At 42.7% G+C, this 23,480-nt stretch overlaps 1 protein-coding gene across 1 annotated transcript in view; it reads left to right on the top strand.

Annotated features, from left to right (window-relative positions):
* NCAPD3 (non-SMC condensin II complex subunit D3) overlaps window positions 1-23,480 on the top strand; it is a gene marked incomplete in the record, with an annotated part of 2,635,837 nt that overhangs the window by 1,440,651 nt on the left and 1,171,706 nt on the right. The window contains 1 exon segment of the mRNA XM_044081165.1: window positions 23,310-23,417. Within this exon segment, the coding sequence (XP_043937100.1) occupies window positions 23,310-23,417 (108 nt within the window).

Genomic DNA, 23,480 nt, shown 5'->3' with positions numbered 1-23,480 from the left:
GCGCAGGTGAGCTCTGCTCCCACATCAGCTTCGGAGCCATTGCCCTTGGTGCGGGAGAGGTCTCTCAGCTCTTTGGAGCTGGGGACCCTCTCTGGCCGGGATCGTGGTGCCTTTGAGGTGATAAGTGTGTTGTTTGGAGACAGCTCCTCCCTCGGCTTTAGCTACTCCGTCCCCTACAGAGCCAGTGTCTTCTCTCTTACCACCCCTCCATTCCAAGTGTAGGGAACCAATGCCCCAGGACGCCCCATTGACTGAACCCTCCCCCTTCTGAAACCTCCCCAGAGCACCCCTCTGAGGAGGTCCCTCGGAAGAGGACATGTAAGAGGAAGCATTTGGACTCCCTTGAGTCTCTGACATCGGACACTGACTTGGAAGACTCAGAAGGGTCCCCCCTCTGAGGATCTCTCATTCTCAGACATCCTGGAAATCCTCAGTCAGAGGGGTGGCTGGAAGGCCCTTTACCCTTTTGAAGATGAGTCTGTGTACCTGGACGCATTAGGTTCCCGACCCTGCATCTCTTGGGTGTCTCCGCCCTTCGATCGCTGCTAGGGGTAGTAAGTCGAAAGGTGTGGAGCTCCCCAGAATCGAAGGAACTAGTTCCGCGGAGACCCAAGAAGTTCATAACTGCACCAGGCAAATCTTTTCTCACCAAGGGCATGCCAGTTGTTGCTTTGGTGGTGGTGGCAGCCACAAAGAAGGAATTAGCAGAAGCCTCTACTTTCGTCCATCTGCCGAACAGAGAATACCATACAATGGACAGATACGGGAAGAGTGTCTTTTCTTCAGCGGCCTTTACTCTTAGGTCACTGAATTATTTATCCCATTTCACCCGTCTCCAGAAGGGTCTCCTGAAAGAGCTAGGAGATACTCTACAGGATCCTACAGCTGTGGGAGCTACAGATAGAACTGCTTTTCAGCTTGCGACCTTATCTTCAGTAGTTAACTCCTCTATGCAGCTTATTTCCTATGCAGCAGATGAAGCGAGCAGGGCAGCAGGCACAGGAGTCGCCTTTCGGAGACATTCCTGGATGTGCCTTTGTCAGTTTGTGGAGCCCTTCAAGTCCAACGCCACTTTTGATGGCTCATCGTTATTCGGACTCAAGGTAAAAGAGACTCTCACCAGGTGCGAGCAGGATGTCAAGACTGTCTCCGCTGTGGGAGCACGTTTTTCCACACCTACTAGACCTTATCCCAAAGGTCAAAAAGGCGGAAAAATGTGGTTCTGGAAATCCCAGGGAGCTTCGCCTGACACGCATGTTGATTTTTCCCCACAGGGCAGAGGGAGGAATAATAACGGGAGACGTTGCCTTCATGGCAGAGGGGGTCCGCAGAGTCAGGGCAACAGAGATACATTCCCTGGTAGGCCCTTACAGTGCTCCTGAAAGGCCCATCCAGTGCTCCTGAAAGAGGCCCGCCTGTCCACCTCTGGAGGCAGTCTGGAGCAAATTGTCACTGTACCCAGAAGCATGGCAAAGTATCACAAAAGACACATGGGTACAATTGTTCATATCCAGGGGATACAGTACTCCTTTCTCCATGCCACCTCTCCAGAAAATGAAAATCCGTCCCAGATATGCCTCCCAATCTAAGGGAACAAGCAACCCTTAGAAGTTCAAAGGTTGCTAAGAAAACGAGTCATCCAAGAAGTCCCCACAGACTAAATCAGATCTGGAACTTAGTCAAGGTTCTTTTTAGTACCAAAGAAAACAGGGGACTGGAGGCCCATTTTGGATTTCAGCAGACTCAATAAGTCTGTCAAGAAGACAAAGTTCTGGATGGTGACACTGCAGTCCATACTTCCCTTCCTGGGAAAGGACAACTGGATGTGCTCCATTGATCACCAGGATGTATACTACCATATCAAGATGGATAGGTGATCCAGGAGATTTCTATGCTTTCAGCTGGGAGCCAGTCACTGCCAGTTCAGAGCTCTGCCCTTTGGCCTCACCACAGCCCCCCAGGTGTTCAAATGCATGGCAGTAGTCACGGCTCATCTGAGTTGTCTAGGATTCCGGGCGGTTCCATATCTGGACGACTGGCTCCTTACCGCCACCACAGAGCATCGACTAACTGAGACAAGGGGACACCATAATCTGCCTCTGCTAGGCATCACTATAAACTATGAAAAGTCTGCCTTATTGCCCTGTCAATGTATTACATTTATAGGGACAGATTTAGATACCAAAGGCATGATAGCAAAATTGCCTCAGGAAAGGGCATCGACCATTTGACATCAGGTTGCAATATTAAATGGGAGGAAAAAGACTCGAGCAAGATTTGTTCCAAAAGTCCTGGGCTCATTGCATGCTAGTTCCATTGGCACGCTTCCACTTGGTTATTACAGTGGCTCTTGTTTGCTCAGTGGTCCATGCAAGATCTACCCATGTCCCACGAAATTCTCATCATGGAGACCTGCAAGAAGGACCTAAAATGGTGGCTTCAGTCTATACAGCTGACGATAAGCAGACCGTTCGTCCTCCCCCAACCAGTGGCCACAGTGACCATGGATGCTTCCCAAATAGGGTGGGGAGGCATTATCTGGGACAGAGACTGTTCATAGACTTGGCAACAACATGAGTATCAGTTGCACATAAATGTCCTAGAGATGAGAGTAGTGCTGCTGGCGTTGCAAGCACTTCATAGCTTTCTACCCACTGGGACGATTGCATTTCAGACGGACAGCATGTCAGTGGTAAGGGTACATCAACAAGCAAGGTGGAGCCAGATCCCTACCCCTTGTGCCGAAAGACTGAGTGTGGCAATGGTCATTGTCTTCCCAGTGCTTTCTGATTGTGACGCACATTCTGGGGAAATCCAACGTGATAGCGGTCAAGCTAAGCAAGGCTATCCTTATGCCTTACAAGTGGTCCCCTTGAAGCAGGATGTCGCGAACCAGATTTTTCGCAAGTGGGGCCAGCCTTGCTGCGACCTTTTTGCCACTTCCATCAATGCCAAATGCAGCAGCTGTTTTGCCCTAGTTCCTCCACCGGGACAATCACCCTGGTATGCGCTTGTTAACGATTGACCCCCAGGACTTCTGTATGCCTTCCCCCATTCCCTCTGATAACCAAGGTTCTTCAGAAAGCAAAATCATTGGGTTGCAAGCTAATACTCATTGCCCCCTACTGGCCTTGTCAAATCTGGTTCCCATTTCTATGGCCCCATCTTCAGGAGGAGCCTTGGATCCTGGACCCAGTTCCAGATCTGCTGGTGCATCAGTCAGGCGCACGCCACCCTTCCTTACAGGCTCTAAAGCTGACAGCTTGGTTCCTCCACTTCCAATCTTAGCCAGGCTTCCTGACATCTCCCCTGCAGTACAACATATTCTAATTTCCTCTCACAAATCCTCAACGAGAAAACTCTGTACTAGCAAATGGAAACTGTTCTCTTGTTGGGCAACCAAAAACAGTATTGATTCTTTTACTGCACCTATTTCAAAGATCCTTGAATTTCTCGCTGAAACCTTTAACCAAGGAGCAGCAGCAACTATGCGAGTTCAGCTGGCTGCTATTTCCAACGTTCATGTGGGAGAAATGGGTTCCAGCGTTATGTCCCATAGGCTATGCAAAGCTTTTTTGAAGGGTACTATCCTTTTGAGACCCACAGCAAGAGAACCACTTCTTCCTTGGGATCTAAATTTTAGTCCTAGCTGCCTTGATTCTTCCTCCGTTCGAACCGGCTAATACTTGTTCCCTAAAAATGTTTTACTTGGAAAATGATTTTCTTGATCGCCATTACCTCAGTAAGGGGGGTATCAGAATTACAAGCTCCATCTATTCTTTCCCCCTTATTTAATTTTCCACAAAGATAGGGTTTCGCTCAGAACCAACCCTTTCCTTCCTGCCAAAAGTTTGCTCAGAGTTCAATCTGAACCAATCAATAGAACTACCTGTATTCTTCCCGGATCATGGCAGCAAGGCAGAGTATAAACTCCAACTGGATGTTAATAGGCAGTTACATTTTTACTTGCACAGGAATTCAGGAAATAGAAAAGGAGCTTCAGTCTCAAAAGTAACTTTATCGAAATGGTTTCAAACACCATCACTTATGTCTATAACTCACAGAACAAACAGCTGCCAGGAAAGATTTGAGGACACTCAACCAGGGCCTTGTGTACCTCTACTGCCTTTCAGGCCAGGCTGCCTTTAGACTCAATTTGTGCAGCAGCTACGTGGGTTAATCCCCATACCTTCATCACCCATTACAAAGTAGATGTGGCCTCCCGGAATAGGGCATCCTTTGGTTCCACGGTTCTGAAGAGTCTCTTCCATTGTCATGGGTTTACTTAAACAGAAAATGATGTTGATCTTGACTGTGTGGAAAATAGAGTTGCAGAATTTATTTCATTCAGCCAAACAAGTTGGAAAACATACTTTGCAGTGTGGTTTTGATTCTTTGGAGGCCTCTTGCAGGGCTGCTGTTACTGGATCTGTGATAAGAAGGCATGCTTGGCTCAAGGAACAAAATCTGCCTGACCATGTTAAAGCAAAATTGTTGGATGCTCCTTTACAACAGGATAGTCTCTTTAGTAATAAGGCTGAAGAAGTTTTAAAAAAAGAGGGAAGATAAAGCTAAATCTATGCAAACTGTGAAAGATTTCTTACAAGTGCAGCCACCCAGATTTAGTAGGCACTGGCCTACTAAGAACTGGTCCTTTCTAGTTCCCACGAGAGCCGCTTAAGTCAAATCCACGCATTTCAAAGGCTCCAGGTTTCAGTCACAAGGAACATTTAGAACAAAACAATGGGGTGCCTCCACCTCCAAACCTGGAAGCAGCAAGGCACCTCCCTATGGTAAACAGTCTCTATGACTTTCCACTACAATCACCAAGCACTTACCTTTTGGCCGCCCCTTTGGGGGGGAAACTGGCACTTCATGCACAAAACTGGCAAATGATTACCCAGGACAAATGAGTTTTAAATATAGTATCCCATGGATACAGATTTCATTTCCACACGTTGCCAATCCCAAATGGATGGCCAGATCTTCCTCCAAATCAGTGGGCAGAGGCTGAGAAACAAGTTCTATCCCTCATGAATATGGGGGATATTCAACCAGTACCAGAAGAGGAAACGGGACAAGGTTTCTATTCAAGAATTTTCCTGGTACCCAGAAAAGACAAATCATGGCGTCCAATTCTGGACTTATCCATTCTAAATACATTTCTGGACATTCCAAAATTCAAGATGCTAACTCTTCAACATTTATTTCCTATGCTAGGCAAAGACGCCTGGTTGGTAAGTCTAGACTTAAGAGGCTTACCTGCATATCCCAATCAGGGAATCTTGCAGAAGATACCTCCGCTTCAAAACAGGCTACTTGCATTACCAGTTCTCTGCACTGCCCTTTGGCTTATCTACTGTGCCCAAGGTCATAACAAAGTCCCTGGCACCAGTAATTGCTTTTTTGCAGGCAAAGAAATATTCAAATTTATCCATTCCTGGACGATTGTCCAATTCAGGCAGAAAACAAGGACACAATTCTAAAGCATCTGGCGTTTGTAAAAAGGGTTCTAACTTGTCTAGGGTACACCATAAACGAAAAGAAATCACAACTGGTACCCTCTCAAAAAATTACATTCCTGGGTGCAAGCTTGAATACAACTGCCCAGATGACTTACCTTACGCCAGAAAAACAAATTCAATTGATGACTTACTTCAAGCAGGTGGTCACAAAACCCAGCAATCTGCAAGACAAATTCTGCAGGCCTTGGGATTCATGACCTCTTGCATTCTTCTAATTCCATATGCAACACTGCATATGAGGAAACTTCAATGGTACCTAAAAAGTTTATGGAGTCAGCATTGTCACAGCCTGGAAACAATGATTCATATCATACCTTGCCTGCAACTCGAGTTCCTATGGTGAGCAGAGGCTTGCCACCAAAACAAGGGACTGCCATTCTCTCCACCCCCTGCCGCCCAAACCCTAATTATAGACTCATCAGACTGTGCTTGGGGGGGGTGGATCTGGCAGGGAAATGCATTCAGGGCAAATGCAGCTCAAATCAAATGCACCTACATATCAATTAGAAAGAGATGCTAGCTGTAAAGAATGCTCTGACAGCCTTCAAGGACTACCTTTATTCAGGACAGCTACTAATAAGGACAGACAACAGCACAGTCATGTGGTACATAAACAAGCAGGGGAGTACACTTTCCTACCCCCTTTGCAGATTAGCCATGGTATTCTGGAACACGGCCTTGACTTATCAAATACATTTACAAGCTCAATTCCTGCCAGGAAAGCTAAATACTCTGGCAGACGAACTAAGCAGAAATCTTAGGGACCCACACGAATGGAAACTGGAACCACAAGTTTTCAGCATGTTAACAAGCAAATGGGGAAACCCAGACATAGATCTTTTAACATCACGCCAGAACTATCAGCTGGACAAATTCTGCCCAAGAATTCATCGCAAAAAAAGCTTGGAAAGTGGATGATCTACCATTCAGCTGGAAAAACCTATCAGTCGATGCTTTTCCCCCTCTCCCTCTGCTCTCCAAAGTCCTACTAAAAGTCAGACAGAACAAACCAAAATTATTCTGATTTCTCCAGACTGGCCTTGCCAACACTGGTACCTGCTCCTGCGCAATGTGTCGCACCTTCCTCCGTGGCACCTGCCTCAGACACCTTACTTACTGTCTCAGCAGAACTACCAAATTCTACACACTCAGCTACAAACTTTGAATCTTGCAGCGTGGCTAATCAACTGATTTCACCCTTGGCATCTCTCAGCAAACCTGTGATGGATGTCATTTTGGAGGCTAGAAGGCCTAGCACTAGAAAATATTATGCTGACAAATGGAAAAGATTATGTGCCTGAAACCAGACACAAGGAATAAGCACAGCAATGCCCAATATTCCTCTGATTTTGCAATACTTAACTGAGATGCTTCACAAGGGCCTATCTTTTTCTTCCATAAAAATCCATGCATCTGCCATTTCAGCTCATTACAACACAGAACCTCCCCTCTTCTCTCATCCTTTGCTAAAGCAGTATCTCAGAGGGGCTAAAAATTTAAGACCTCCTAGGAGAGCACCAATTCCTGCATGGGACCTCAATTTTGTTTTGGAAAAACTCACTCTACCTCCTTTTGAGCCAGTTGCTACTGCGGAACTAAAATTTCTCTCTTGGAAAACAGCATTTCTTTTAGCAGTCACTTCAGCTAGAATAATTTCAGAATTACAGGCTCTTATGGCAGTGGAGCCTTTCAATATATTTTATCCAGACAGGGTGGCTTTCAGGACCAATCCATCCTTTATGCCTAAGGTGGTATCCAGTGTGGCTCTTAATCAGACCATTCATCTGACAACTTTCTTTTGCAAACCACAGAACTACTGGTGGCATTTGCTGCAGGGGCAGAGGGAAAGGCTATTTCAAAGCAGACTATTTCCAAATGGATAAGCCATTGTATTCGTTTCTGCTATATGCACCATGGTAAACCTGTCCCCAAGGGGATCAGATCTCATTCCACCAGGGCTGCATCTACTTTTGCAGCTTTTCTCAGCGGGGTTCCTACCAGAGACATTCTAGAAGCTGCTACCTGGAACTCAGTTCCTACGTTCACCAAACATTACCATTTACCTCTCTTTTCTAAATCCAGAGCTGGCTTTGCCACTGCTGTCCTGCAGGGCCTTATAGCTGCCCCTAATGCTGTATAAATCCATCCTCCCAACCATAGCTTTGGGATTCTACCCAAATGTAATAACTGCAACAGTGGAACACGAAGAACATAGTACAGTTGTGTACACTTACCATAAATGTAGATGTTCGAGTGTATTCACTGTTGCAATCCTGGTTACCCTCCCTCCAGTCCCCTGTTTTTCTCTAACTATACCTCTCCTTTCTTTTACTATGAATCCAGAAACTGGTGCAGGACAAATTGACAGCACAGCTCGAACTGAGGAGATACGTTTATTATAAAACACACTTAATGCTCTAGACAAAGTATAGGTTAAGCGCTTTCATCTGCCTTAATACAGACTTCTTCAGAACCATATTAACAAAGTAATTAATGGTTTATATACTTAATTTACTTAATTTAGGTGCCAAAAATACTCTCAATCACATTTAAAGACATACTCCATTAGTTAGAAACTCTATGTACATATAATTCAAAATAAAATATATACATGTTAAGTATAAATTTAATGACATAAAACCTGTATAAGATATAACACTAAGCATAAAAGATAAAAAATGCATAAACTATGCACATCCTACTACTATCTAAAATGTGAAGATATAAAATATAATATATAATATAAAACTAATCTAAAATAAGAAAAGGTTTTAATACTAATATATTCATTAATACCAGGGGATAATCTTGCTGCTATTTGGTTTTCGTTGTCGCTCCACTGGTATGGCAGGTCAACCAGATGAGGCGCCAGCTTCATTGAACAGGGAGGATTTCGTTCAACTTCAGATGGAAGTTACCAATTTGCAAGCGGAGGTTACAAGACTTATCAATTTGGTTGGACAATCCTTGATTTCACCTAAGCAATCCTTAAGTTTATCCAAACAGGGATTGCAACATATTTCTGTTGGTAAAAGCACGCATGTACAAACAGGAAATTATATCAGCACACAGATTGACATTCCAAATGGACAAGCTTGCGGTGATAATGATGACGTGCAGTCACTACAGGACTCTATTGAATTCATGAATCGAAATGTGAATACTATCCTTTCACCAGATAAAGAGTTTACATTTGATTTTAGTTTGTTTCATACTAGAGATGAAGCGAAGCGCATGGGAGCGCGACCTAAATGTCAGCAATCAGTGAAGACTTATTCTGCGATCACGAAGGTGCAAAACGCACATATTAAAGGTACTGTTACCAAAATATCATCTAGTCCTTATATTAAACAATACAGCAATAAATATTTGGCCAAAAAAGATATTGGTAATGACTATAATGGCAAAAAACAGAGTAGCAATGCTTATGATGCTTTTGACCAGTTTTTGGGTGATGAATATGAGTGTTTGAATGTTGATGAACATTATCAAGATGCCAGAAATGGGAGAGTTCCCAGTTCAGTGATGGACTGTATAAAATACATGATTTTTGCTTTAGGAAAGAAATTATTGGTTATTAAGAATGTAAAAATAGATAATGCATATTTAGCAAAATGTATTGAGTTACACATAGTCCCTAAGGGACTGAGATTTTTTAAATTGCCGTTGGGTGTAGATTATAATACAAGCATTATTAATGAATTCAATAAAATGTTTGATGGTTTTGGTTACGAGTATATGGGAATGCTGATGAAATTGAATGATGAAAAATTATCTTGTTTAGTGAGGGAGGTGGAAAAATTGAACCAGAATATTGTCAATGATGTATTATTTGATCAGTGGAAGGATTTATATTTTAAGCAATTCCAAACAGCAGAAATCAAAGCAAAAAATATTTATGATAGAAAAAATATAAAAATAAAGCGTGATTTAGAATTATATCATGACAATAGAGCGTATATTTGGCCACAGGATAGATCAGCATTTGAGACTGATAGACATCAGAGTTACAGAAATAGGACGAGACAAATAAGTAAAGATACGAATTTACAGGGGGGCAGATACTTTCCAGCTCCGAAAAAACAGTACACACAGTGGAACAGGAGACAAAGATAAAAAATTATGAACAATACCATGGTCGCTTGATTTTGGATGTCCCTAATGTGAAGTATATGGAGACAAATATATCAAATATAAGTAGAACATCAATAGACAATCGGTTAGACGAAGGAATTGTTACTACACATAGTGTACATGGAACAAATGATGGTATTGAGAATAAGAATGAATCTTTGTTGGGAATGAGAAAAAATATTTTATCAACATTTAACGGATTTAATGTATTTAATTATACTGAGTTGGATATCTCTCATGAATTTTTTACATTGTTTAGTAAAGGAATGAAATATATTCCCAACATTGGCCTTAATTTAGTTGATTGTATTAAAGAAATGAAATTATATTGTAGAAGGCTAAATTTAGCCTTACAATTTCAACAGCAAGAAGGAAGTGACAAGTGTGTAGTACAAAATGATTTAAGAAAGAAAAGTTCTTATTTCCCTAATATGAACGCACAAATGGCTAATTATGAGAAGATGGTTTGTAAGGATATTTATTGTTTAAATAAAAATATTAAAGCAGGAAGCATGTATCAAAATGCTTTCAAGGACAGTCTAACTGTTAATGAAAGGACCTGCTTGAACCAAATTATAAGGATATACGCTTAATGAAACCAGATTAAGGGGGGGTATTGTTTTCAATAATACATTTGATTATAATACAGCCATACACGATATTTTATACACATCTGGTAATTACGAAGTTGTTTCTATTAATAGGTTCATAGGTTCATACTAGGCTATCTGCCCAAGGGCATTTATAAGCCTAGCCCATAGTTATGTGGCTTTCGCCACCCCTTTAGTTTGAATAAAACTATGCCTATTATTTTGCTGTGCCTCTGTCAAGCAGTGACACTGAAGTAATCCCTGGGGTATATCTGCGATCTCCCATGAAATTAATATAGGTCATAAGAGGATAGATTTAGCCTTAGAGGAATACTTGATAGATTGAGTCAATTATGAGGTGTATTCTTTTATGAAAGCTGAATACCCAGTCTTGGCTAATATCATAGGTATTCCCAAGGTACACAAGAGTATTTTAAATCCCCCCTTTAGACCTATTATTTCAGGATCAAAATGTAAAATGTATAATATAGGTATTGTTATAAACAGATGGACTAGACATGTTTACGAGAAATTAACACATATTACGAAGGATTCTTGGAATTTTTTGAGTAAACTGACACCAAATTTATGGAATAAAGATCTTATATATATAACTATTGATGTTATAGATTTGTTTTCGTGTATACCTAAAGATATTGGATTAGAATTTTTTATTAATAGCTTGAGAAAGTATTCCAGTATGACTTGGGATAAAATTTGTTTAGTTACAGATATGATGGGGTTAATACTTGATCATAACTATATATATTTTCTAGGCAAATTTTTCAGACAGAACAAAGGTGTTGCCATGGGGGCCTCTTGTGCCCCCATTTTTGCAAACCTTGTCATGGTAGAATGGGAGAATGAATTCTTGTTCAAGAGTATATATATTTCAGATATCGTTTTTTACACCCGATATCTGGATGATATATTTATTTTATGGAAGGGTGCAAAGGAGACTATTAGTTCATTTGTTGAATATATCAATGGTGCAACTGAATTTCTCAAGTTTACATATGCTACCAGTGACGAGGGTATTGCATATCTGGACACCTTTATTAGTCATAGTAATGGAGGATTTGCATCTAGAATTCATAGGAAAACAACATTTTCCAATGATTATATTGAATTCAGTAGCAATCATCCACCACATGTGTTTAAAAATGTTTTCAAAGGACAGTGTATCAGGGTTGCGAGAATGTCCTCGACTAAGGAAATTATGGAAAATGAGATACAAATTATATATAATATGTTTAAGGACAGAGGTTATCCACAAACCTTGTTAAAGGACTTTGTTGATTATGTTTATAAATATTGGGGTATTAAATATCAACCCCTTTTGGGTAGGTTACCCAACATAATCAGTAATAATTATATAAATAATAATGCCCTGTTACGTGAAGAAAACAACAGAGTATGTGTTCTGATGTACACCCCATATGTACAATATGTTAAGGAGATAGTTAAACTACATTGGGAGGTGATTACAGCTTCGGATAACATTGGGGTAATATTAGGTAGTCATCCAAATATTGTATACAAAACAACACCAAATATAAAAAGGTTACTTGAACAAGCAACTAACCATGCAAAAAAGAGGTATACAGAAACTAGAAAATGTGGGTCTTGTAAACAATGTAGAGTTATTAATGAAGCGACGTATATAAAATTAGAAGACATTAATAGAACAATTGTTAGATGCAGGGCAGGCAATTGCAATACCAAACAAGTAATTTATCTTGCGACTTGTTGTGCCTGCCCTGCATTTTATACTGGCAGGACTGAGAGACATTTAAAGAAGCGTATATGTATGACAATTGTACTTGAACACAATTAATTTTACTTTGAGGGTGAATCTTATCGACAGACTAGAGAGGTAGCCATGGGGGGCGGCTTGCACCCTCCTGTTCGCCAACTTGGTTATGTTGGATTGAGAGAACACTCTTCTTCAGTAGTGAGCATTATAAGTATATCAGACATTATTCCAGATTTTTGGACGACATTTTTATCTTAGGGGATGGGTCCACAATCAGTTTATGGATTTTTTAAGCAACACAAGTGCATTCTTAAAATTCTCACATTCCTGTAACACAGAGGGTATAGCACACTTGGACACTTTTATATCTAATACATCCAGTGGCTTTAAATCTCATATACAGGAAAAACACCTTTTCTAATACTTATTTAGCGTATTTAAACAATCACCCTAGAAAAATTAAGAAAAACATCTTTAAAGGGCAGTGTATATGGGCTGCCAGAATGACGTCCTTGTACTCTGACATGGTTGAAGAAATAGATTTTATAAGGTCCCTATTTAGCTCGAGGGGTACCCCACAAATATCTTGGAAGATGTTAAGAAATATGTTATAAGTGAATGGGGGAGGACATATCCACCCATTCTAGGAAAGGAATTGACTAAAAATGTAGATACAGTTTCAAACAACACAGAGGTAGATTTTAATAGGGCCTGTATTTTGGAATATACCCCCCATGTGATAACATAAAAAACAGATTCTTTGTAGAAATTGGAATATATTTATGGCGGACAATGAAATAAGGAGTATTGTGGGAGACACTCCAATATTCGTTTACAAAATGGGCAGTAATATTAAGAAGAATTTAGAGAGGGGCAATACTGTAGTGTAAAGGTAATGAGTGAGCAGAACAAACATACTAGACGGTGTGGGAGCTGTAGGCAGTGTCATGTTATCTTAGAGGATGAGGGTGTTACCTTGGAAAACATTAATAGGACCGCGATTATATTTAAGCAAGGGAATTGTAATTCTAAATATATTATATACATGGCTAAGTGCATGACCTGTCCTAGCTTCTACATAGGTAAAACAGAGAGGTTATTTAAAAAAAGAATTTACGATCACTTATATAATATTAGAAAAAAGGATAGTAGTAATGCCCTATGCAGACATGTGGATAAATATGGGGATAGTCATTTTTTTAGGTTTGCCATTTTAGACCAGGTTAGATTAGGACAACGGGGGGGGGGTTATAAGGCACTATTAGGACAGAAATAAATAAAATGGCAACTATTAACTGATGCTTCAGATGATCCTGGATTAAATGACTATTTCACTATTAAACCTATTTTACAGTCGCAAGCGTAAGATCATACTTAGGATAAATATAGGATGTCTTCCATAATTTTTAATGTGAATGTAGAGATTCAAATGTGCATTATTTATTCTGTTTGTATATTAAGTTCAAAAGAAATATATATTTTTACATACATTTTTTTTACATTTGTTTACAATGTTGGCACAGGTAGTTAGGGGCACAAATTATATTAAAATATTTATAATTTTAACATAAGAATTCAAAGTAAGTATACTACATAAGTATAGATATAGGATGATTTGGGTAAACTGTTTATTTTAACAATGTGCTGTTCATTTTAAATGAACGCATATTTAATTAATTAGCGCTGTTGGCACCAAAAATGCAGTATTTTCCCATATATATGCTTAAGCCATTTGTCAATGGCTATTCCTAAAGGGAAATGTTGGCACATGTAGTTAGGGGCATGAATTATATTAAAATATTTATAATTTTAACATAAGAATTCAAAGTTAGTATATTACATATAAGTATAGATATAGGATGATTTGGGTAAATTGTGTTTATTTTAACATTGTGCTGTTCATTTTAAACAAAAGTATATTTCACTTTAAATGAACGTATATTTAATTAGTGCTGTTGGGGTCAAAAATGTAGTATTTAAAGGTTTAATTGAATGATGAATTTATTCTGATGAAGTCCACATTGCTGTGGATGAAAACGCTAAATCTTTATTGTCTTTGTTAACATTAAAAAATGTTTTTTATCCAGTTGTTGCACTTTTCCTGGTGGGAGCCAGTACCTTTTCGGCATTTATATTGTATTGATTTTACTTAGTTGGTTCGTCTAAACACTGTTTTATGGATTTAATTATTTAATTACTTAATCAGCATATGATGAATGTATATAAGTGGTGCTGAGTAGAGGTATTGTCATACTCTGTAAAAGGCTAGTTGTAGCTGAGGTGTTAGAGAATTGATACTTTTTTTTGGTGTTTTAATAAAGTATGTATTTTGGTATCGCTGTCCTTCCATTTTTGTGGTCTACACAGGTGGCATTTCGATTTAGTGGTTCAAACATTTTTTTAGTTTAGTTGCTGCTGGGGGGGGGGGGTCAGGTGTGATAGTCACTTCAGATGAGACTGATTTGTGGTCAGATCTCACCAGGGAAAGCCTTACAGTGGTCCCCCTTATTGGTAAGCACCAGATCCAGGATGTTGGCACCCCTTGTGGGGGTGTCCGCCATCTGGTCCAGGGCATTGGAATTAATGAAGTCGGGGAACCTTTGGGCAAGTGAGTTTGAGCATGAGTTATTTGCCCAGTCAATGGATGAGTAGTTGGTCGCCCAAAACCATGGTGTTCGTATTTATCTTTATAGACTCAAGTAGATCCAAATAGGCAGATTGAGTGTCCTGATTCATGGAGGGGTCCTGTAGCTGTGATTGACTCAAATAGGTGTCCTACCAGCAGTTAATTGCACCTGAAGTATCTCCAGGGAATCGTACTGTTTGACTAATCTGGAGGTGTGTATTTTAAATGAAATCTGGAGGTGTATTCATCTTTAATGAAAATTGATACACCTCCTCCTTTTAGTTGTCATGCATTCAGTTTGTAGTCTGAACGTGTGGAAAGAGATGTAACCCAGTATGGCTGGGGGTGCTCTTCGCAACCTTGAACCAGGTCTCCATAACTGCATAAATGTGTGCATCTTCCAAGGTGAGGACTGCTTCCAGTGAGTGCAGTTTCGTGTTAAGATGCCTAACGTTTAGCAGCATCACTTTGAGGTTGTTTTTACTTCAGGAATTTTGTCCTTGAGACACTGCCTAAAAAAGGCACTATGGGGATGGGCAAGAGCCTTAACCAGTAGCTGAAATCCTAGGGGTGACAGATGAAGACCATCTCTGACAAAGCATAGAGTTCTGGCAATCATCTCATCCCAGGCTGATGGATACTGGATCCTCTTAAAATGATACCAGAAACTAAGCCAACTATTGAAGTCATTCATTTTCTGTTTGTATTGTGGCATCATCCCAGGTGAAGGTAAAATGCTGCTTAAGGCTAGGGACATACCTGCATGAGACACACAGTCCAAGTGCTCAGTCATGTCTGTCTTCATATAGTCCAGAGAGGTACGTCTTAAGTTGTTCACACCAACATATAGACTATGACGGAGTCATAACAGTACCTGTTATTGAGAGACTTGAATGCATGTAGGATATGGCACATCCTGGCAGCTGACTGTGACCTTTTCCATATCCAGCATGGTGAGAGGGACATCTGTATGTCTCTCAGTGGAATTCGCTATGACTAATATGTTTGGTTTTGTGGTTTGCTCACTCAATGGGTGAGGCACTGGTATGTGAGCTATTATGTGTGTCATGGTGCATTTTTATTTCTGATAAACTTAGGGGATGTGAGACATGTTTTTCTACAAAACTATTAATAAAACCATGCAGTGTTTCCAACAGTTATTAATATGCACATTCATTCATTTGTTTATTTATTTTTGTTTACCGGAGTAGTGTAGTGATCAGTTTTGACCAATTTCAGGCTACATCACCTTCACCAATCCCAGTGCAAGATCTTGCCTGTTATGGTACTGTAATCTGCTTGATAATATTTTGTAGCAGGACTTGTTGATAAGACACAACCTTTTTTCCATAATCTTAATTTTCCTAGTAACGCAGGTGGCCAGAGGTTCCTAATTCTGGCTCTATCTCAAGATTGCCAATGTAAGCTAAGTGGTTTGGATAACCTTTAGGAGCAATCCACATTTTATGTTTATAGTGGTGCTAGAAGTATATTGAAACTAATCATTTCCTTCCAGTTTCTTTGGTTTTACTTTTCAGGTTTAGATTCTCTGCAGTGTGGTGGGAGGGGACCAGTTTACACATTGGATTTATGCTGTGTCAGCTTGCCTGACAAGAGGATGTCTGAGTTTAACCAGACTGAACAATTGTAAGCACCCTTTGCTTTTGGTAGAGATGAGCTTGCATTTACTAACCAAACCTTTCTTAAATGTGTTTTACGAGAGGTGATGACCACCATTTGTAAAAATGCTGCTGTCTGAGGCTAGCCTACATGAGGCAAGGTTGCTTTTCAGTACCTGCTTCAAATGTGTCATCAGCAGATATTTGTGTCCAAGCCTCTTGGATGTTGATTCATATTTTCCCAGTATTATTGCTTGAAACAGAACTCCTGGAGTTTGGATCCTTTTGGCATTTCACTGTGATAGAATTCAGTCATTTGAGCTCTCTCCTTTGACTTTCTCTGCTTCCAGCTTTCTTAGACATTTGGCTTTCCTGATTGAGATTATTCTGAACATCCAGAGGCGGCCTAATATCTGATAGAATGGGTTTGTACTCCCTGTATCTTGGGGTGGGGGGACACTTCTGTAGTGGATGTCTTACTTTCCCACACTTTCCTTGTACTTGGACAGTCCCCTTTTTGTTTCTGTGGCTGGAGTAAGTCCATCTGGTATATACAGCCTATTTGATTCTGCTTTACAGTTTGTGTTTGCTCAGTGGCTGAGAGCAGAAATTGGGATTGCAAGGGCTGGGGAGATCGTCTTAGCCTGGCTGTTTGATGTGATTGTGTGCATTAGCAAGTGTGATTACCTTGACCTCAGGGTGAGAGAGAGAGAATTAGCCTAGCTGGTGATTTAAAAAGAGAAAATCACAACCGTTTAGCCATTGCATTAGGCTGGCTTACTCATTTGATGTGATGAGTCCCATTCATTATTTTCTTAGAGTAAAATAATTGATTCTTCATTTACAAAGTTGTTTATTAACAAGGACATCGAGTTGCTTTCTGTAAAAGGCAGATCTGAAGTAGTTAACTTCATTTTATCTGCAACCTCTGGGTATTCGGATCCATATTGGATCCGAGCCGGCAACTTTTTTTCTAGCATCTGCTCCAAGCTCTGTGCTCCTCCCCCTACCCATAATGCACTAACATCTCCTACCTTCCCTCCAGATCTCATTTGCCATGCCAGTAGTGTGCATCTTGGTCTCCTTCGCTCTGAGCTCAAGGATAGTAAGTTTATTAATACTTAGTCTTTTGTGTGTCTGAGTTAATTGTTTACCTTCCTCCCCCACTAGTATAGCGCTTATTCGTCGGTTAGTTAAAAAAAGTTTTTGTTGTAAAACTCTGTAGAGTAGTTGTTAGGCCTGCCCTTCCCCTACATGTGTTTTGTGTGTGGTGATTTTGTAGGTAGTGGTGTTTGGTGCAGGACCATGGCTGATCAGCCAAAATCTGTATTTAAGAAGTGTGGCCATAAGCTCTCCCTGGCTGATGGTCACACACTATTTATTTGGGAGTGTCACATTTGTCGACACAATGTACAATCTGCACTGGGTTTAATCTTAGAGCCCTCAGGGATCGGAAGGTCAAATTGGTAGCTAAAGGCCTTCTCCCTGTATCTGTGCTGGAATCAGCCACAGCCTCGATACCTAGTACTCAACCTCCCACCCAGACAGGGACTCAAACTCCCACTTCTTCTGGTGCTGGGTCAAGCGAGGAAAAAGCTGCAGTCAGTGTAGCTGACAAAGAGAAGGACAGAGAAAGGCGCAAGGAGGATAGGGACAAGAAAAGGGATAGACCTCGCAAGAGATCCCCAGACACGGAGCTCTTCCTTAGTTCCCCTTCTAAGTCCATGAGGCCAGTTTCTCCACCGCTCAGGTCTCCTCGTTTTTCACCGGAGCCGCTGGAACCTTCAGATCCGAGGCCTTCCTCGCCCTCACTGCGCAAACCAGCCAGATCGAGTCGGTGGTTTCTTTGCGATCGACTCGGAACTTATCAGACTTAGACATGGACAGGATGATGCGGAGATTCATTCAGACCCAAATACAGATGGGAGTCTTGACAGGCCCCTCTCCCTCCGGAGGGGGGATCTCCATGCTCTTTTTTCACCCCATCTCTCCTTCCCCGATCCATACTTCGGCTTCGGGGCTCTTGGATCCGAGAATTTTTGGAACTGGTAGCTCGGCGCCAACGGATCCTCCAACCTCGACTCCGGCTGTTACCTTGAGCTCCTCGGATCTGACGAGTTCGGACCCAAGTGACTCTCGGAGCTAAGGATAGGGAGTTGGACCCGAGGGAATGGATTCTTTGGCTCTGCCTTTTTCGGATCCGATCAGTTTTTTCAGAACTCAGACTACCCTTGCTTTGGCTCTGGTCCCTGCTTTGGATCCGGGGAAGGCTTCTTCCTTGCTGGGTGCCAAGGAGGTACGCTGTCTTTCGGCCTTCGAAGTGGTAGAGAGGGTTCTCTCCCAGGGATTGAGACCCCAGCCCATCCCCTCGGATTCCACCCATACACCTCTGGATTTGGCAACGACTCCCTTCATCCTGTCTCAAGGACAGCCCGTGCCTGAGGATCCCCAGGTTATTTCCCCTGAGGAACCCCCTGCGGCTCACGAGTCCTCTTCAGAGAGTCCCACTGAAGAGGGTCACTGTAAGCGCAAGTGCAAAAGAAGGCACTTGGACTCCCCCGAGTCCCTACATGAAGGAGAACGTTCCCCCAGGTCACCTCCCGAAGATGTCTCCTTTGGAGAAATCATGGAGATCCTCCACCAGAGGGGAGGTTGGTCAGCCCCAAAACCTTCTGGGGATGAGTCAGTGTTCCTGGAGGCCTTTGGCACGGGCCCATCTACTGCCTGCGTGTCTCCGCCAGTGGGCCCCTTGGTGGACCTTACCACGTGGGCATGGAAGGGGTCTGACACCGTAGAGCCCATTCTCAAATGCCCCGACAAAATTTTATCTTCTCCTTCTGACAGACAACCTTGGTCAAAAGAAGCCCCAGTTGATGCTATGTTAGTCGCAGCAGCCACCAAGAAGGAACTAGCGTAGGAGAGTTCCTCAGTCCATCCTCCAGACAAGGAGTCCAGATCGGTGAATAGGTTTAGGAAGTGCCTTTATTCCTCAGCGACCTTTTCATTCCGTGCTCTGAACTATTTGGCACATGTGATCTGGCTTCAGCGAGACCTTGCATCGGAATTCACTGAGTCGCCCCCAGAGTCCTTATCGCCGCAGGACAAACAGTTGTTCTCTGCAAAAATGTCTACTTTGAAGTCAGTCTCAAACACGTTTATGCAGCTCCATTCCCATGCCACGGAAGGAGCAGCTAGGGAGGCTGGGACAGGCATAGCCATGAGGCGTCATGCCTGGCTCAGGTTGTGTCAGTTTGCAGACCCTTTCAAGACGTCGTTTATTAATGTTCCCTACGACGGTTCTTCCCTTTTCGGGAAGACAGTATGTGACACACTTGTCCAGAGCGAAAAAGACAGGAAGACTTTGTCTGCCGTCAGGATCCACTTCTCTAACTTTCAGTGGTCCTTCTCTAGGAATCAGAGGGCAAAAGATGTGGTTCCGAAAATCTCAGTTTTCCTTGGATTCTCAGGACAACTATTCCCCCAGAGGCAGAGGGGGTCAGGATCGACGCCGACCCAGAGGTAGAGGGGGTCCCAGGAATTTTGGGTCTAGGGCACCTTTTTCTGATAGACCCGGTCAGCAGCCCTGAGGGGTTGCCCGGCTGTCCTACTCTGGAGGCAGTTGGGGGGCGATTGTCCTTACACCCAGCGGCATGGGAGTCCATTACAACAGATCGCTGGGTGTTACAGATTATATCCAGAGGTTACACTATCCCATTTGTTGCCCCTCCAAATGTTCCAAAACACCTCCCGGATGTTCCACCCGCTCACAGGGAGGCCGCAGCTCTAGAGGTTTCAAAGCTGCTTCTCTAACAAACCATTGAACAGGTCCCCCCCCCCCCCCCGACCAGTCCCGATCAGGCGTCTACTCAAGGTTCTTTTTAGTGCCCAAAAAATCCGGGGGAACTCAGGCCCATTCTAGACCTGTCAACTTTGAACCTGTCTGTAGCCAAACAGAAATTCCGGATGGTCACCCTACAGTCCATTCTACCTCATCTCCGAGAGTGCGATTGGATGTGCTCGTTAGACCTCCAGGATGCTTACTTACCACATCAAGATCCACAGAAGCTCCAGGAGGTTTCTGCGCTTCCAGCTGGGAGCCAGTCATTTTCAGTTCAGAGCCCTACCCTTCGGTCTCACCACAGCCCTCAGGGTGTTCACCAAGGTAATGGCAGTTGTAGTGGCTCACCTGAAGCTTCAGGGTATTCAGGTATTTCCTTACCTGGACGACTGGCTCTTGGCTGCGCCCAACAAGCGTCTGCTTTGTCTGGCCCAAGACTACTTCATTCGGTTGGCAGATCTATTGGGGATTAAAGTCAATGTTCAGAAATCCAAGTTGCAACCAGTACAAGTTTTAGACTTCATTGGGGCACAGCTAGACACCTTGTAGATGAAAGTATTCTCAACTCCAGACAGGATCTTGCACCTCAGGTGCCATAGCTCAAATAGCGAACTTAGTCTCCAAAGGCGAGCGAGGTTCTTCGGGCACTGGGCTCCATGGCTACCTCCATATCAATTCTCCCTTGTGCGCGCCTTCATATGCAGGTTCTTCAGTAGACTCTGGCTGTTCAATGGTCTTGGCTAGACCTGCCCATGGAATTTCCAATCAGAATCAGTCATGTCTGCAGGACGTCCCTTCTTTGGTGGTTAAATTCACGGGAGATTATAGGAGGACGCCCCTTCGCGTCATCTCCATCCAAGCCACGGTGACCACGGATCACCTCCCAACTCAGGTTGGGGCGACACTGTTCAGGAAGGACAGTCCAAGGCACGTGGTCCCAGTCAGAGACCAAGTTGCACATAAATGTTCTAGAGATGAGAACAGTGGTTTTAGCGTTGGAAGCCTTTCACACTGTCCTCCCTCTCAGATTGATTGCAATTCAGTCAGACAACATGTCAGTTGTCTGGTATATCAACAAGCAGAAGGGAACCAGATCCTATCCCCTATGTCACGAGGCCATGAGAGTGTGGGAGTGGGCGATCTCCACCGGTCGATTTCTGATAGCAACGCACATCCCGGGGCGCTCCAACATTTTAGCAGACAGATTGAGTCAGGCTATTCTGCTGCCGTACGAGTGGTCTCTGAAACAGTTAGTAGCGGAGGAGATATTCCATGAATGGGGTCAGCCTTACTGCGATCTCTTCGCATATCCTTCCAAAGCGAAGTGTAGCGAGTTCTTTGCTCTGATTCCCTCACCGGCGGTAGCCCTCACAGATGCTCTAGTCCATGCTTGGCCCCCCGGGCTTCTGTATGCTTACCCACCATTGCCACTCATTCCGAAGTTTCTTCAGAAAACTTGCCGACTGCGGTGCAAGGTTATCCTCATTGTCCCATTCTGGCCTCGTCAGGTTTGGTTCCCATTCCTTTGGTCTCATCTCTTAGCTCCTCCTTGGGTTCTGGATCCCTGCCTGGATCTAATCTCCCATCCTTCGGGTGTCCGCCCGACCTGGGCAGCCTCAAGCTGACAGCTTGGTTGCTCCAGTTCCGTTGATTGCCAGGATTCCCGGTCTTTCATCCCCGGTAAAATCCATACTGGTGGCTTCTCTTAAAGATTCCACTAGGAAACTATCGCAGTAAATGGAAGCGTTTTTCCATTTGGGCCTCACAGAGAAACCTAGATCCCTTTACAGCCCCTGTTCCAGCGGTGTTGGATTTCTTGTCTGACATTTTTCAGCAAGGAGCTAGCTCCTCCAAAGTGAAAGAAATATTGGCAGCCATTTCTAATTTTCATGTTGGTGAAGACAACATTGTTTTAGCCTCTTCTAGGCTGTGTAAGGCCTTTCTTAAAGGCAGTTTTCTGTTGCGCCCTCCTGTCAAGGATTCAGTGCCCCCTTGGGACCTTACCTTTGTTCTAGAGGCATTGGTGACTCCTCCATTCGAACCTGCAGCATCGGTGGATTTCAAATTTTTATCCTGGAAGACAGTTTTCCTCGTCGCCATTACATCTGCTAGGAGGGTTTCTGAGCTTCAGGCTCTGTCTGCTATGCCTCCTTATTTGGTCTTCTATAAGGATAGGGTCTCTCTCCGTACTAATCCTTCCTTCTTACCTAAAGTGGCATCTGAAGCAAACATAAACCAGTCCATTAATCTGCCTGTTTTCTTTCCTAATTTCCAAAACAATAGTGAATACAAACTTCATTTGTTAGATGTTCATAGACAACTTCTCTTCTATCTTCATAGAACAAAATCATTCCGCAAGTCTGACCAGTTGTTCATTTCCTTTTCCAAATCTTTTCTGGGAAAAGCTATTTCTAATGTTTCTTTGGCCAGATGGATCACTCTTTGTATTTCGCATGTCTACAAAGCAAAAGGTTTATCTCCTCCTGGTATTGTTAAAGCTCACTCTACCAGGTCCATGGTGACTTCTGCTGCTTTTTGGTCTAGGGTTCCTTTGGGCAACATTTGTGCAGCAGCGACCTGGGCCAATTCACATACCTTAATTTCCCATTACAAATTAGACCTGATTTCTAGGGGTAGAGCATCCTTTGGCTCTGCGGTGCTCAGGAATATCCTTCCATAAGGGCTTCCCAGGATTGGAGTAGCTGGGGACTCTGTCCCACAGGTTGCAGATAAAATGAAGTTTACTTCAGATAAAGAAGTTATGTACTCACCATAATGTTCCATCTGAGTAGTTATACTTCATTTTTCTGCAACCTTCCCTCCCTCCGTCCCCCGGACCTTGTCCTGTCTATACAGGTTTGGTTCATTGTGCTGAGTTGCTTATGTATTTAGTTGCAGCAGACTCGATCTGAGGGAAGGTAGGAGATGGTAGTGCATTATGGGCAGGGGGAGGAGCTCAGAGCTTGGAGCAGATGCTAGAAAAAAAGTTGCCGGCTCGGATCCGATATGGATCCGAATACCCACAGGTTGCAGAAAAATGAAGTTATAACTACTCGGATGGAATGTTAAGGTGAGTACATAACTTCTTTTTTTTTCACAGAATTGCAAATGTTGTGTATGTTAAAATAATTTGAATTTATACTTTTTGCTTTTGTAGTAGAACAGTTAGCAGCAATCTGTAAAAATCAGTCTTAATAATGTTTCTTTATTGTATTATATAGCTTACAATCCAGTTGATGGAGAGGATCCACCTGTTACTCAACCTCTGTCACAGTTCAGTGGATCTGCAATGCCATCAGTTGTTCGAGCACATGCTTTTATAACTCTTGGTAAGGAAAGCAGCCTCTCACTGTGTTAAGTTTTATAGTTGAATTGTTTTCAGTAGTCTGTTT

The sequence above is a fragment of the Protopterus annectens genome, chromosome 8.part0, assembly GCF_019279795.1.
Source record: "Protopterus annectens isolate FY-2018-M chromosome 8.part0, PAN1.0, whole genome shotgun sequence".
Taxonomy (NCBI): Eukaryota; Metazoa; Chordata; order Ceratodontiformes; family Protopteridae; genus Protopterus; species Protopterus annectens.
Note: the sequence above shows the minus strand (reverse complement) of the source record. Positions and strands in the feature narration are given on the sequence as shown.